Source organism: Equus przewalskii, chromosome 18 (assembly GCF_037783145.1).
Source record: "Equus przewalskii isolate Varuska chromosome 18, EquPr2, whole genome shotgun sequence".
NCBI classification, from domain to species: domain Eukaryota; kingdom Metazoa; phylum Chordata; class Mammalia; order Perissodactyla; family Equidae; genus Equus; species Equus przewalskii.
In genome coordinates this window covers 58424242-58437132 of record NC_091848.1, presented here as the reverse complement: position 1 = coordinate 58437132, position 12891 = coordinate 58424242, and the positions used below count along the sequence as shown (strand labels likewise).

The window sequence follows — 12891 nt, the reverse complement described above, 5'->3', positions numbered from 1 at the left end:
TATATTTTGCACAAAAAATTTCTCGGACACTCTGATATGTAGTCCAGCTTGGGAACCATGGGGCGACACTATTGGCTTCCTGACTAGTATCCCTGAGTCCAGTTTCCCCACCAGCAGCCTACTTTCTACACTGCCATGTATTTATTTTAAAAAATACCTTACAGCAGTCCACATCTCTCAAGTTTTCAGTACTTGTTTATTGGCAGAGGAATAAATTCCAGGACCTTCATATGCCATTGTATTCATTTCATTACCTGGGCCTTTTAAACTGCTTTTCCCTTGACCTGACATCCATGTTCTACACACAGAATTTCCCTGTCACATTCCATGATATCCCCCCAAATTTCATAATACTTAGAAGGTATTTCTTTTTTCTAACTATGTTCATTGCTGAACATTTCTTGAACTGAAATTATTGAATTATTTCCATTTGTTCAATTCCCCCAAAATAGGTTCATCTATTGTAGAGGTAATAAACAAAATTAAGGGGAAATTCTGATGTGTATAATCTTATTTCAACTCTCCTCCTTGTATTTTCAGATTATAAATCTTCAGTGATAGATTTTTTTCATTTACTCCATTTCATTTCAGGCAACACCTAGTGAGGACATGGAAAGGGAAAACGCAACGTTGCTGACAGAGTTTATTCTCACAGGACTTACACATCAACCAGAGTGGCACATCCCCCTGTTCCTGGTGTTCTTGCTTGTATATTTCATCACCATCGTGGGGAACCTTGTTCTGATTGTTCTCATATGGAATGACCCTCAACTTCACATCCCTATGTACTTCTTCCTTGGGAGTTTGGCTTTTGTGGACGCTTGGATATCATCCACAGTGACCCCCAAGATGCTGGTCAACTTCTTTGCCGTGCATAAGATAATCTCTCTCTCTGAATGCAGGATACAATTTTTTTCCTTTGCAGTCAGTGTAACCACAGAATGTTTTCTCTTGGCAACAATGGCATATGATCGCTTTGTGGCCATATGCAAACCATTGCTTTATCCGGTGATTATGACCAGTAGACTATGCCTCAGGCTTTTAGTTTTATCATTTTTAGGTGGCTTTCTTCATGCCTTTATCCATATAGGTTTTTTATTTAGATTAACCTTCTGTAAATATAACATAATACATCACTTTTACTGTGATATTATGCCATTATGTAGAATTTCCTGTACTGACTCTTCAATTAATGTTCTGATGGTATTTATTTTCTCTGGATCAATACAAGTGTTCACCATTCTGACTGTTCTTGTCTCTTATACACTTGTTCTCTTTACAATCTTAAAAAGGAAGTCTGTACAAGGCATCAGGAAAGCCTTCTCCACCTGTGGAGCCCATCTCTTCTCTGTCTCTTTATACTATGGCCCTCTTCTCTTCATGTATCTGCGCCCTGGATCTGCACAAGCAGATGACCAAGATATGGCGGACTCTCTATTTTACAATGTCTTCATTCCTTTGTTAAATCCAATTATCTACAGCCTGAGAAATAAGAAAGTCATAGATTCACTGGCAAAAATGCTAAAGAGAAATGGTTAGATCTCATACTAATATCTGTTCGCTTTTTATTAAAATGGTCACACAATTTGCAGATGAGATGTGGCTCTGTTTGGGTTAGTGTGCAAAGATTTTGCAGTTATAATTGCCCTAGTTTTTTAATGATTTAAGTTGTTAGTACCTAAAAAAATCTTTATTTATGTGTATATGATATTCAAAAACATTGAAAAAATTTTAATCAGGTGTTCATGTCATACTAAAATAATTAAAGAGGAAAAAAATTAAATATTTTATATGCATGCATGTTTCCAATGTGGCTTCATGAATGCATTAATCACTAAAATAATGTAGTTCCTTTACAGGGCTCGATTACAACATCTTTGATATTAATACAGTTGGGCAGTCTGGAGACTCATATCACATTAACTCAACAGTGGAGGTAGTTTTGTTTGTGAGTGAACAGGGAGAAATCCCAGGAATCCTGCTAGCCATCAAAGGTCTTTCATTATACTTTATTTGGCAAATGGTGAATTTCACCTGTGTGGATTCAACTCACAGATCACAGAATGAAATACAAAGAAATGGGAAAACCTCTGAAGAAAAAAATGTGAAGAGAGTTAAGATAGTGAAGTTTGTGCCAAACTGTAAGAGGATGCTCTTAGCCCACTCTGTCTCCATGAGTAATAAGAAGGAGGAGTTGTCTTACAGTGTCTATGATGCCTTGAAATTTACTTTCCAGCTGTTTATATTTTGTAGGATAATCAGAAGTGATTCATAATTCAGAGCTAAGAGATAAGATTGCAGAATTTAATAGGGATGGGCAGAGGAGGAAAAAGAAGTGGTAGGACAGGAAGGAAATGATCTCAATATTGCCAGAATTAAAAAAAAAGGAAACTAAAAGATAAAGAAATTAGTAAATTATAAAGGGTATGTGAATGTGTTATTGACAATGAGAGGCTTCGAGTGCATGCTACTAAAGTTCAAATAATGTTGAGGCTGGCCCAGTGGCGCAGCGGTTAAGTTCGCACGTTCTGCTTCTCAGTGGCCTGGGCTTCGCTGGTTTGGATTCCAGGTGCGGACATGGCACTGCTTGGCAAAAGCCACGCTGTTGTAGGCGTCCCACATATAAAATAGAGGAAGATGGGCATGGATGTTAGCTCAGAGTCAGTCTTCCTCAGCAAAAAGAGGAAGATTGGCAGTAGTTAGCTCAGGGCTAATCTTACTCAAAAAAAAATTAAATAATGTTAAGAGGATATGATGTCATAGTGCACAGTGGCTTTCTGGGGAAGATATGAAAATGAGCAAGAATTTGGGTGTTCTGTGCCTCAAAAGTCCTTATTCGTTAGCTTTCATCTCACTCCATACTCTTAATATAATGAGTGACCACCTTCAGGTCCACTCTTGCCCTTCTCCATCATCACTGTTTCCACACACATTCCTGCTGATACTACTCAGGTCCTCACCTGAGAACTAATAGCTTCCGTGAACTGCAAAACTTTAGTAACTTATGTCCTACATCTTGCAGACGCTCTCTTACTTCCCAAACATTGCTGCCAGATTATTCTTCATAAAGAGAACTCTGATTAAATCATATTCCTCACATACCTCACTCTGCATTTGCCACCTGGCATTATTTTTAAGTCCTTTCCAATAAAAACTTGGATAAACTTTGAAGTCTCTTCCTCTATAATTCTCCTAATGGACCCTGTGTTATACCCAATGAGTTACTGGAAGCCTTCTGGACATACCCCCCTCTCAGGTACATGCTTTTGTTAATATAGGTCTCTCCTCAAAATGCACCCCCCCCCCCAAATATCCTATCTTGTTTTACAGTTGAAATGCTATGCTTTCTTCAAGGTCTATCTCAAATATTACGGCTTTCATGATGCATTTCTAGATTACCTCGGAGAGGACAGGAATGCTCCTTCAGCTGAAACTTTTATGACATAAACAGCCTTGTGTAATACCTATTTTTGGCAACAGACTTATTTAGATTACAACTTAGAAGTCTTAGTACACTTTTTATCTTTTTCAGTAAGAGTGCATCACTCTTTTTTATCTGTAATGAGCCCTGCCAGATTATTGTACCTGAGATGGCTGCTCCCTGCCAGCTCATCTTCTTAAGTTTATTTCATGACAATCACAAGTATTATACACCTAAAGTGAATAATTATTTGATTGAATTATTTCATGATTGATAGTGATGATAGCCAATTAAGCCCCATTGCCTTATGTCAATAAAGTGAATGAGAGGAACATCTGTTCATTAGAAAATTTGAATGTCAAGGCACATCAACTTTTGGACCATCGTTCTCAAAGAAGTTTCATATACAAGATAACACTCATGCTGTCATAATATGATGATAGGTCTTCTGAGAAGGCACCTTCTAAGTTAGACTTATCTGAGGTCAATAGCTAACAGTTGCATCATGATACTTCCCTCTGTTTTTCAAGATGAAGAATGAAGTTCACCAAATACACGGCTAGTGTTTGTATTAGTCAAGGCTGTCTAGAGTACAGAACCAATATGATATATATAAATACAAATGTATAGTTAAATCTATATCAATCTTTATCTACATCTTATCTATATCAAAAGACATTTATTATAAGTTATTGACTCACATGATTATGGATAATGAGTAATCCTATGATCTACTGTCTTCACAGTAGAGACCCAGGAAAGACCATGGGGTAGTTCTAAGGCCTGAGAATAGGAGAGCTGATAGTATACAGTCCATCAATTCTGAAGGCCTAAGAACCACAAGAGCCCAAGGCAGGAGAAGATCAATGTCACAGATCAACCAGTCAGGCAGAGAGCAAATTCAACCTCCTCTGCCTTTTTGATCCATTCAGGCCTTCAACGGATTAAATGATGCTCACCAGCCTTAGGGAGGACCAACTACTTTACTAAGTCTACTAATTTAATACTAATATTTTCCAGAACACCCTCAAAACACAACCAGAAGTAATGATTAACAGATATCTGGACAACCCATAGTCGAGTCAGGTTGACAGACAAAATGAACCATCACAAGTCAACCAGTTATCAATGTGGAACCTACACAGAATTCCTTAAACCATACTTAAACTCAAAATAAGACAATAAAGAGGTTGTAATTCCATCTAACATGATACAACTATACTGTATACAACAGAAAATACACTGACTCCTTTGACAGAGCAGAAGCCAGAACACTTGAGTGATGTTTACTCTTCTCCTTGATATCTGGAAAATTAAATACTATGATGTCAAATTAGCAATACTTAATTACTATAATATAAAGTCAATACATTTTATGTTACATGGTAAGAGAATAAGAGTAGAAAGAAAAAAATATTTGCTATGCATTATGTATACATATAAATATACATATATACAAACACGTGTACATATGTACACGCACACAAATGAAACCTACCCTTTCAAACAGAGGAGCAACATAATCATGACAATTACAGCCCTCATTTCTGTAACTGGGCATGTGGTTGTAACTTGTATTTATATCTATCTCCTTCAGCCATCAATTCCATATTCCCTTTGCCTTCAGCAAGTACCTAAGTTGTTATGTTTTGTTTACCTGGTCATTTTTCTTTACTTTCATTCCTGAAAGTGTCTAGGCCATTAGAAATCTTTCCTAGATTGGTTTGTTGAGGTTTCCATTCACCTTAATGACAAGGAATGGTATTACTGAGACATCCTAAGTGATCTGAATTTCAGACATACTTGTTCTTATCTCCATTGTGTAGGAGTAATCCAAGTTCTCCCTGAGAGTCAGGATCAGTCACACCAGCCAGCACAGTAACTTTCTTCTTTACGTGGTGATTCAATACTAGGTATTGGACACAGAGTTAGAAAATATACAGCCTTCTGGAGAACCTTGCCTTGCCCTGCATGGTAATGCCATCTAGGTGGTGCTGTGACTGAGTTTCAGAAGACTGTTCCATCGTTCCATCAAACTACCTGTATCAGTATCATGGGAAAAATGGTAAGACAAGTGAACTTTATAATCATGGAGCCATTGATGCACTTAATTTGCTATGAAGCAAGTTCCTTGATTGGAAGCAATGCTGTGTGGCGTACCATGACAGTGGACAAAGAATTCTGTAAGAACATGGATAGAGTTTTGGCAGGAGTATTGCATGCAGGATTGCAAATCAATATCCAGAATAAGTGTCCATTCTAGTAAGAACAAACACTGTTCCTTCCATTACACTGGAGTCTGTCCAATGTAATCAAACTGCCACCAGGTAGCTGGCTGAGAACCCTGATGATTGGTGCCGTACTGAGGAGTCAGTGTTGGTCTCTGTTGCTGGTAGATAAGGCATTCAGCAAAGGTCTTAGCCAAGTTGGACAATGAGAGTGAAAGTCTAGGTTGCTGAACCCAGGCATGACCTCCATTCCTGCCTCCATAGCTCCTTTCTTCATGAGCCCATTTGGCGATGTCAAGGGTGGCTGGAGAAAGAGGTTGACGTGATTTCATATTTGGGTCATCCTATCCACTTGATTGTTAAAATCCTCCACTGCTGAGGTCACGTGGTGAACATACACGTGGGAAACAAATATCTTCACATTTTTTGCCCGTTTAGAGGGATCTATCCACATACCTATCCTAAAAATTTCCTTGTCATCAAATTTCCAGTATTATTGCTTCAAAGTCCCAGACCTTCCTGCTAATTTATTGTCCAAAGCCCAAGAATCAGTATATAATCACAAATCTGGTCATATATTTTTTTAGGCAAGTGAACAATCATGTGCACGGCTCTAAGTTCTGCCCAGTTTGAGGATTTCCTTCACCACTGTCCTTCAGGGATGTCCCAGAGTGTGGTAGTAGTGCTGTAGTTATCTACTTTCACGTGGTCTCTCCATAACTTGCAGAACCATTGGTAAACCAAGCTGGAGTCCTCTCTTCCTCTGTACACTGATTATAGACAACCCTTCACAAGGCCATAAGTGCAGGCTGGGATAGAGAAGCCAGTGGAGCAAACATGGGGACCATGGGCATTTGGGCCACTTCTTCATGTAACTTGCTGGTGCCTCAGGGCCTGCTCAGGGTAGATCATATATATACCACTTCCATTTGACGATGGTGAGGCTATGCACTCTCAACTTCAGGGATTGGTGGGTCAGATAACACCCGATTCATGAAAGGCACCTCTGGTCCAATGGGAAATTGGTGGCTGTGGTTAAGCATTCAGTCTTTACTATGGTCCAGTAGCAGGCCAACAGCTGTTTCTCAAATGTAGAGCAGTTATTGGCACTGGAAGGCAGGGCTTGCAGTGAACCTAAGTGTCTGCACTATCATTACCTATAGATATCTGCCAAAGGCTCCAAACAGCATCCCTATCAGCCACTACTACTTCAAGCCTCCTTGTTTCTGCTAGATCATATGGCCCAAGGGGCAGAGCAGCTTGCACAGCAGCCTATGCATTTGCAAATCCTCCTGTTTTGGGCCGCATTCAAAACTAGCAGGTTTTCTGCAGCTCATTAAATGAGCTGGAGTAGTACACCCAAATGAGGATGATGCTGCTTCCACAAACCACAGGAGTCACAAGGTTTTGTGCCTCTTTTTTGGTTGAAGGAGGGTCCAGATGCAACAACTTGTCCTTTACCTTAGAAGGGATATCTCCACATGACTCACACAACTGAACCTCTAGAAATTTCACCGAGATCAATGGGCCCTGAATTTTCCTCGATTTATTTCACACATTCTGGTATGCAAATGTCTACTAATACCTCTTTGGTAGTTGCTGTTTCTTGCTCACTAGGTCCACGCAGTATAATGGATGAGTGTGATATCTTGTGGGATGGAAGGAAGATCAAGATCTTTCTGAAAATATTTGCAAATCATATATCTGATGAAAGCCTTGTATCCAGGATATATGGAGAATCCTCAAAACTCATTAATAAGAAATTACATAACAATTAAAAAATGGGGAATAGATTTGAACAGAAACCTCACTAAATAAGATATATAGATGTCAAAGATACAAAAATTTGCTTATTACAATTAATCATTTTGAAGTGCAAATGACGATGACAATGAGACATCATGACCCATCTATTAAAATGACTAAAATTGAAAAGACTGCTCATACTGGAAGCAGCAATGCCGACCTCTGGACTCACAGATAGGAAACAAAATGAGTTTGGAGATAATGACCCAAATTTGAAGGGGGCAGTAAATTTAAGTTGTTTGGTTACAATGAAGCTACTTCTGCACATAATACCACTTACTCCACTCATCTGCTGAGGTTTCACAGTGACTTCTCTTTTATCTATGTTGTTTTTTTCCTCCTCTTTTTTGACTTTCACTAGCAAAATTCTAAGGACACAATAAAATTGATTAAAGAGTCTACCAAAAATATTTCCCTCAGCTGCCATACAAGTTCCAAGTAGATTTCTAGTTTTCATCCACCAAACCAAATATCACTATTTCCATATTACACTATTTTCATACATATAAAGTCAATATTTTCTGAATTAGCATTCCCTGTCAACTCTCTGTTAATGCTTAAAGGCAAATATGAACACCTTAACAGCATGTGCATAGTCTCTCAATAGTTTTCCTTTCATTTGAGTCAAGAACAAAGACCCTACCTGGCCTCCAGACCCCATGTGATCCCCCCCAGGCTGGCGTCCCTGGCCCCATCTGGCTCCTCCTGCTCCTCTCTTGGTATTGTAGCTACATTTCCCAGGTTGAGCTCTTCCAGTGATCTAGCTCTGATAACCTAGGCCCTTCAATGAAGAAGGCCCTGTGGATGGCATGTGTCCACAGGCATCACTTTGTTAAAAATGAAGACGCTCCGGCCCCACCCAAGCCTCTGAAACAGAATCTGCATTTTCTAAAGATCTCCTGGAGATTCAAGGCCTGAAAGTTTAGGATGCCCTGATCTAGGCCCCCTCCCACTGTGCTCCTTTGCTCATTTTTCCTTTGATCCTTCCTGAGCTTTGCCTAGTAAGATGTTCTCATCAGATTGCAGTGTAAAGGGGGGAGTTAGGTCCATATCTGAATGTGAGCTGCAGTTTGCATGAGGAGGACAACTTTCTTAGCATTGGGAATCTCGAACTCCGGCCTCATTAAAATCATGTATGATTAGCTCAGACAAGACCATACTAATGAAAGCACTCAGAGTATCAAAATTTATAGATAAACTGGAGTTTGCATAAACACGTCAGAAGTGTCATCTGTGGTGGAAAATAGCGGCATAAAGTGCACTTTCAATTGTGAAAACTAGCACTGTCTACAGTGACTTGAGGTTTATGATTTCAGAGTCAGTAAGGCCCTGTGGGACAACCTGGACTTCTCCCGCATGTTCTAGTCACAATGCCCAGAAGAGCAGCTTAATTTTATCCTAAAGGGAATCCTTGGGCACTAGCAAGGGTATTGTAGTTTTTTTACTCCTTCCTCTTCTGGCAAAAGCACACAGTTGTACAATTGGTTTACTCATATTCAAAGCAAATTAATATAAACCATATTTTCCTGAGCCGAGAAATGAAATCTCCAAAATGAATCAGCGTAAAAAGAGTTGCTACCCATGTTATTGTCATTCCTGTGCTATTGTATACTTTTCTGCTTTAGGAAGTCTAACTCTTTGAAAGGAGCTCCACAATTTCTTACAAGATATGGGTAAGAGAGAAATGAATTCTGTAGCATTCAGTATTCTTTATGCAAAATGTCAAAATACCGTATAATTTACAATAAAATTAAATTTATTTCCAAGATGCAAGAAAAGTCAGGTGAAAAATATAAAACAGTTAACAAATTATCTGTATAACTTATTTTTGTAACTAAATCTGGAGAAGCAAAATGTCTATAAGACTAAATTGTTCCGCTTAAGGATTTATTGTACTTATAACACAACTATAATGACTTCCTAAGATACATTTTCAAGAACTACAATGTTGGACAATTGAAATTGGATTTAAGCATCAGGTCATATGTTTCCTATGTAAGAAATTCTTATTCTGATTAAACGATCCATTCTTTTTACTTAATCACATTCTCTAGTTAAACTTTTGGGGTAAGTCACTTACATATTAACTCCTCTATCCATTCACCCACTTCCAACAATAATTTCATTGAGTATTTTAAATACATATAAAGCAGGAAATATACAGAAAATTTCCCTCCATTGCTCTTTTCAGATTTAGGACTTAATAAGTATCCACCCATATATTGAATTTGAGAATTTTTGATTATTTACTGATTTGGGATTACATGGATGAAAGCACATTCTAAATACAAATACGTTTAACAACTACAATTATTCACATTTGGTATTTATATTGCCTGAGTTAGGTTCCAGTCTTTGGTTCAGTTTTATTTTGCTACAAACACTGGTGGAGAAGAAAGTGCTGTCAAGTAAAACTAGCTGGATTTCTAGAGAAAGACAGTTTTAATGACAGTAATAATACAGATAATACAACGTTTAATTATGGAAAGAACTTTCAGGTGGTACAAGTATATTTATGAACAGTACAAAGTTTCTAAGGTAAAAGTTAAAATGAAAATCTCTTTCATACATAAAGTCTATAGGAAAATAGACTTGGAATTTTGACTAAAAGAAAAAGAAAGGATTCCCAGAGTTGACAACTTAATGAAAGTATGGTTAAGACAAATATTCACCCCCAAACTCTGAGCCTCCCCTTCCTTCCCTCAGCCTTTCTCAGATACTTCCACTGTCTTCACTGGCTTGTCTTTCCCACACTGATCTATCCATTTCTCTGTTACTTTTTTCCCATTTCTCTTCCTTGTTTTCTTTTTTCACCCACCTAAATTTCCCATTCCACTTTTCCTGTCCCTTTTCTTTTCTTGATGCTTTCCTCTCCTCTCTTCTCTTTTGAAAACTTTTCTTAAAATGTTCTACAGGAAGAAAAATTAATTATGTCTACAGGCAGTGGACAAATGCCAACAATTCTCGACATTTCTTGGAGAACTGAAATACATTCTCCTCATGTCATCTACCATGTTTCCCATTCACTTCTCATTGTTCTCTGGCCTCAACTCCATCATAAAATGGAAACTGCTTTCACTAAAGACACTAAAAATCTGTTCTTTCCCACCCTCAATGATCTTTGCTCATTACTTGTTTTACCAAAGCATTCATTTTGGCAATCGGCACTGTACTTCACTATATCCTGGAGCATCATTTCTGTCTCCAAGTCCCAAACACTCAGCTGCCCAGCCCCCTTCCTGCTCCTCTGGTCCTTCTTTTCAGTATCCTTTACTGGTCTCTCTCATATGTATCTTTGACTGGAGCTAAGGCACTTGGTTGCAACACAAAATCAGTTAGTTGAATGGTAATTGACTAACAGAAATTCCGGGGAGATTGGAGGAATGAGCTAAAAAATGAGCAGGAACAGAAGGAAGCAATACAGTCAGTTAACAGCCAAAATTAAATCCCTACATTAGCTTGATAGGAGCTGCTGTCACTGCTCCTGAAGTATGCCCTCAGCTACCAAAATGACTACTAAGTCATGGCTTCTGTTAAGCACTAGTAGCCTCATACTACTAAGCTATCACATCTGGATGTTAATAGGATGCTTTCTCCACAAACTGGCTAATGCCTCTAAATCCTCAAACTCAATTTTTGATGACCACCTACCAGTCACCAAGGGTCTCCTCTACCTTCAGTGATCATCCATTTCACATTGAATATGATACCAAGTTCTAGTGACTCTACTTTCTGATTTATTTTGATCTATCTCTTTATCCTCTTCATGACTCCCAGTATCAAAGCACACATGGATTAAGAACTTCACATGCCTTTGAATAAGGGAGGGCAATTTGGAAATGCAGATTATTAGACTTTATTCTTGTCCCACTAAGTCGATTTCTATAGTAATAGCTGACCATCTACATTTTGTACAAAAGGTCCTCCAGACAATTCTGATGTGTAATATGGCTTGGGAACCAGGACAAGAGTAACAGCTTCCTAATTAGTATCCCTGACTCTAGTTTCCATTCCCTGTAGAGTATTTTCTACACTACCAAATATTTAATTTAAAGAATATATTACCATGCCACTCCTTGTCTTAAGGTTTTCAGTGCTTTCCTATTACCTTAGGAATAAAGTTCAAGATCCTTCACACAGCATTCAATTCATTTCCTAATAATTTAGACTTCATTTTCCTCTACCCTCATCTATGTGCAAGACACAGAATTTCCCTAACACACTCACGTATCCACATAAATTTAGCTCATGTTTAGAATGTCTTTCCTTTTTTTAATAAATCTGTTAATTCCTTCACATTTTTACAATGGAAATACTGAATTTCCATTACATCAACTCCCCAAATTAGTTTCCATATATTACAGTAGCAGTAAATAAAATTAAGGACATTCTAATTAGTGAATGATTTTATTTCAACCACTTTCCTCCAATTTTATTTTTATACACTATTAGTGAATGGTCTTTTACATTTACTGCATTTCATTTCAGGGGCCAGCCAGCGAAGACATGGACACTAAAAATGCAACACTGCTGACAAAGTTTGTTCTCACAGGACTTACACATCAACAGGAGTGGGAAATCCCCCTGTTTCTGGTGTTCTTGCTGATATATCTCATCACCATTGTGGGAAACCTTGGACTGATTGCACTCATCTGCAATGACCCTCACCTTCACACTCCCATGTACTTATTCCTTGGGAGTTTAGCCTTCACGGATGCTTGGATATCATCCACAGTGACCCCAAAGATGCTGGTCAACTTCTTTATCAAGAGCAAGAGGATATCTCTCTCTGAATGCATGATGCAATTTTTTTCTTTTTCATTCAGTGCAAGCACAGAATGTTTCCTTTTGGCAGCAATGGCATATGATCGCTATGTGGCCATATGCAACCCTTTAATTTATCAAATGACTATGACCAATAGACTATGCATCCAACTGTTAGTCTCATCATTTGTGTGTGGCCTTATTCATTCTGCATTTCATACACTTTTTTTATTCAGATTAACCTTCTGTAATTCTTACATAATACATCACTTTTATTGTGACATCATGCCATTGTTTAAGATTTCCTGTACTGACCCTTCAGTTAATGTTCTGATGGTTTTTATCTCCTCTGGGTCAATACAGGTGTTTACCATCCTGATAGTTCTTGTCTCTTATACACTTGTTCTCTTTACAATCTTAAAAAGGAAGTCTGTACAAGGCATCAGGAAAGCCTTCTCCACCTGTGGAGCCCATCTCTTCTCTGTCTCTTTATACTATGGCCCTCTCCTCTTCATGTATGTGCGCCCTGGATCTGCACAAGCAGATGACCAAGATATGATGGACTCTCTATTTTACACTGTCATCATTCCTTTGTTAAATCCAATTATCTACAGCCTGAGAAATAAGAAAGTCATAGATTCACTGGTCAAAATGTTAAAGAGAAATGTTTAG

At 38.3% G+C, this 12891-nt stretch overlaps 2 protein-coding genes across 2 annotated transcripts; both read left to right on the top strand.

The window, feature by feature from the left end:
• The first annotated feature begins 591 nt into the window (after window positions 1-591).
• LOC103563396 (olfactory receptor 5H2-like) lies at window positions 592-1539 on the top strand. The gene has a single exon (XM_008538741.2). It carries the CDS (start codon window positions 610-612, stop codon window positions 1537-1539), a length of 930 nt encoding a protein of 309 aa, XP_008536963.2. The 5' UTR covers window positions 592-609.
• A 10416-nt stretch (window positions 1540-11955) lies between these two features.
• Window positions 11956-12891, top strand: LOC103563389 (olfactory receptor 5H2-like). The gene has a single exon (XM_070582889.1). It carries the CDS (start codon window positions 11962-11964, stop codon window positions 12889-12891), a length of 930 nt encoding a protein of 309 aa, XP_070438990.1. The 5' UTR covers window positions 11956-11961.

Coding starts and splice junctions, on each gene's coding strand:
- LOC103563396 (XM_008538741.2), top strand. CDS start 610: ATGGAAAGGGAAAACGCAACGTTGCTGACAGAGTTTATTCTCACAGGA.
- LOC103563389 (XM_070582889.1), top strand. CDS start 11,962: ATGGACACTAAAAATGCAACACTGCTGACAAAGTTTGTTCTCACAGGA.